At 37.8% G+C, this 2,806-nt stretch overlaps 1 protein-coding gene across 1 annotated transcript; it reads right to left on the reverse strand.

Moving 5' to 3' along the window:
• Positions 1-273: 273 nt before the first annotated feature.
• Positions 274-2,054, reverse strand: LOC127840788 (uncharacterized). The gene is made up of 2 exons (XM_052369198.1): positions 1,855-2,054; positions 274-1,103 (listed from the first exon to the last, which is right to left on the reverse strand). Exons 1-2 carry the CDS (start codon positions 1,964-1,966, stop codon positions 274-276), a joined length of 942 nt encoding a protein of 313 aa, XP_052225158.1. The 5' UTR covers positions 1,967-2,054.
• Positions 2,055-2,806: the final 752 nt, after the last annotated feature.

Genomic DNA, 2,806 nt, shown 5'->3' on the forward strand with positions numbered 1-2,806 from the left:
TACTGCGCGTCAAAAGTGCCCTTTCGACAAAATACTGCGCGTCAAAAGTGCCCTTTTAACAAAAAACCCCCCCTGCCCTTTTCAAATCCTAGCTGGAGCACTGCTGTCCGTACATGCTAGGGCTAACCTGTGACATATGCAATGGACATTGAGCAGTACTGGATTTATTTCTTTGAGTCTGGCTGCAACTCCTGTTCTTTTTCCCATCATAACTGAAGCACCGTCCGATGTGAAGCCGGTGAACTTTTCCATCGACAATCCATGACCTTCAAGTTAATTTACAATCACAGAGGTGATTGCCTCCGCATTAGGAGAGTCAAAGTTGGCCAGTAAGTTGTTACACGCCAAGAACTGTGTCGCAATGCTGCCTGATTCTCTGGAAAAAAACTGGATAAAGGTGACTAAATTTTCAGGTACGGATATATCTGACACCTCATCAGTAAGCACACCATAAGCACCAGCAGATTTCACCTTATTAATTACATCGTTTTTCAAGGCCTGTCCTAAAGTTTGAAATATTTCTTGGTGCGAACCTTTAGAATTGTAGTCGAAGTACTTTAAGTTCTCAACACCAAATGTCGTTTGTATGTGTGTCAACAATGAAATAAAATGCTGATTTGCAATAAACGACTTCATTTGAAAGTATGCTGTGGCAAAAACTTGCTCCAGAACTATATTCTCAGATTCATGCTTTTTGATTATTTCCTTTTCAAAGATAGAGCTCTTCTGCATAACAGCACTATCCAGAGCAGCTGTATGCAGATTACAGGTTGAGTGAACATTCATGGCATTTATTTTCATCCGCACACTAGGTGTTGCAGCAAATACCTCTTTCTGATTCTGGGGATGTTTCATACCATATTTCCTACACGGCAAACAGTACATACCCTCTCCCTCTATGTAACACAACCACCATCCTTTTGCTGTCATCCAATTATGTTGAAATTTCTTGGGGGTTAAACGTTGTTCTTCTTGATGACTGATGGAAGTGCAGTCCGTCTTGCCACACACATGAACATTGTGCACTTTCTTCGATGAGTCGAACAGGGTGGTCAATGCATTCCTACATTCCTCAGGACTCCATGCTTTTGTTTCATTGACATCTGTGAATAAGGAAAATGTATCAAGATTTGGAGCAGGAGTGTCTTGCGTAGATGTGACAGAAAAACCTCTGAAGGTTTGTATGGGATAAAAATCCCAAGAATCAGAAATAGTTATGTCTGTCAAATCTAACCATGACACATGCAGTGCATTCACTGTAACACAAGGTCCAAATTTCACTTTTGTGCATGAAAATAAATGCCATTAATGTGCAGGCCATTTTATGTCGGTCAATAGCGAAACATCGCTAATGTTGTACTTGATATGTACAAACCGACTTAAAACTAGTGACCTAAAAATCAATGGGGGTCATCTGCGAGTCATGATCAAGGTACCTATGAAGTTTCATGATCCTAGGCCCAAGCGTTCTTGAGTTATCATCCGGAAACCACCTGGTGGACGGACCGACCGACCGACAGACCGACATGTGCAAAGCAATATACCCCCTCTTCTTCGAAGGGGGGCATAATAAAATGTATTTGTATTTGCACTTTGAATTAAACAGTTGCTTGTCCAAATCTACAGCAGCTGTAAACATTTTGTATTTTTGTCATACAAGAAAAGCATGTCATTTTCTATGTGCAGTATTATTATAGAGCTAATAATATGTTTAAACCATGCAGAAAGATTGCTTCCCAGTTTGTTTGTTTTTATATGAAGTTAGCCTTGGTTAAAAAATCATTTTGCAAAATTGAATGATCTGACGAGTACTAAAAGTTTAACATACTTACTGACCATAAATATTAATGTTACCTGTGGGTGGTGTACATGTTTGTTGTTTTGGTCCCTCAGGTTTAGAGTTTTCTGTACTTGTACCACTACAACTATCCACAACATGGTAGGATTCTTCGTTTGCCTTTGACATCTGCACTTGCACGGGTTCAGATGTCTGTAAATGTATGGGTTCAGATGAGCATCCTGCACTGGCATCACTGTGTGTTTCATGACTGTCTTTTTCTCAAATAATTGATTATTCAGTTTATAAAGATAGTGTGCCTGTTGACATGAGAATAATTGTTTTTATTATATACCTATTTAATGCTTTTAACAAAATACAGGTTGTATCAATCGTTGAAATAAAAAATCCTGTATTACGCTACTCGCTGTTTCCAATTCCGTATTACCATACTAGCCGGACTAGTTCGACCCACTTAATGTCGTCACATTACACAAACCAAAAATAGAAATATTTTACAGTACGAAATATATTACAAGGCACATCGTGTGACGTCATTTCTGTGACAAAACACATAAGTTTTATCTAAACTCTGTGAGGACATGTCGGACGTGGTGTTTATCAGAAGTAAACTATGTGTTAAAAAACGTATTTTGGAGTGTGTGTTTATCATGCAAAAATGTATATTTCGATAGGAATACAATAAAATAGCGTGGTTCAAACTTAGTTTCGATAAAGTCATGGAAGATAGAAGAGGCTGTGCATATCGTTTTATCGTTTTTGTTATAAACATCGGATTAAAGTTGTCAACTTATTAATTGTTATAAAAATTGGATTAATGATGGCATTAAGGTAAGCATGTCGGAAACCTGTGTTTTCCCGGTTCGAATGTTTACACGTTAATTTACATAAACTGTATTCATACGCGTCTTAAATAAACTATGGCGTACCGTTTTAGTCATTGTTTTGTCAGTTTTGTTAAAGTAAAAAATACATTTGTTAACTGTTTTCTTTAGTTTTCGTTAGTTG

This window comes from Dreissena polymorpha, chromosome 8 (genome assembly GCF_020536995.1).
Source record: "Dreissena polymorpha isolate Duluth1 chromosome 8, UMN_Dpol_1.0, whole genome shotgun sequence".
In the NCBI taxonomy this organism is placed as follows: domain Eukaryota; kingdom Metazoa; phylum Mollusca; class Bivalvia; order Myida; family Dreissenidae; genus Dreissena; species Dreissena polymorpha.

Excerpts from the sequence above, each read along its gene's own strand:
- LOC127840788 (XM_052369198.1), bottom strand. The coding sequence starts at position 1,966 with ATGTCAAAGGCAAACGAAGAATCCTACCATGTTGTGGATAGTTGTAGT. Across the intron at positions 1,104-1,854 it reads AACATGTACACCACCCACAG|ATGTCAATGAAACAAAAGCA; the intron begins GTAACATTAATA and ends CCTTATTCACAG.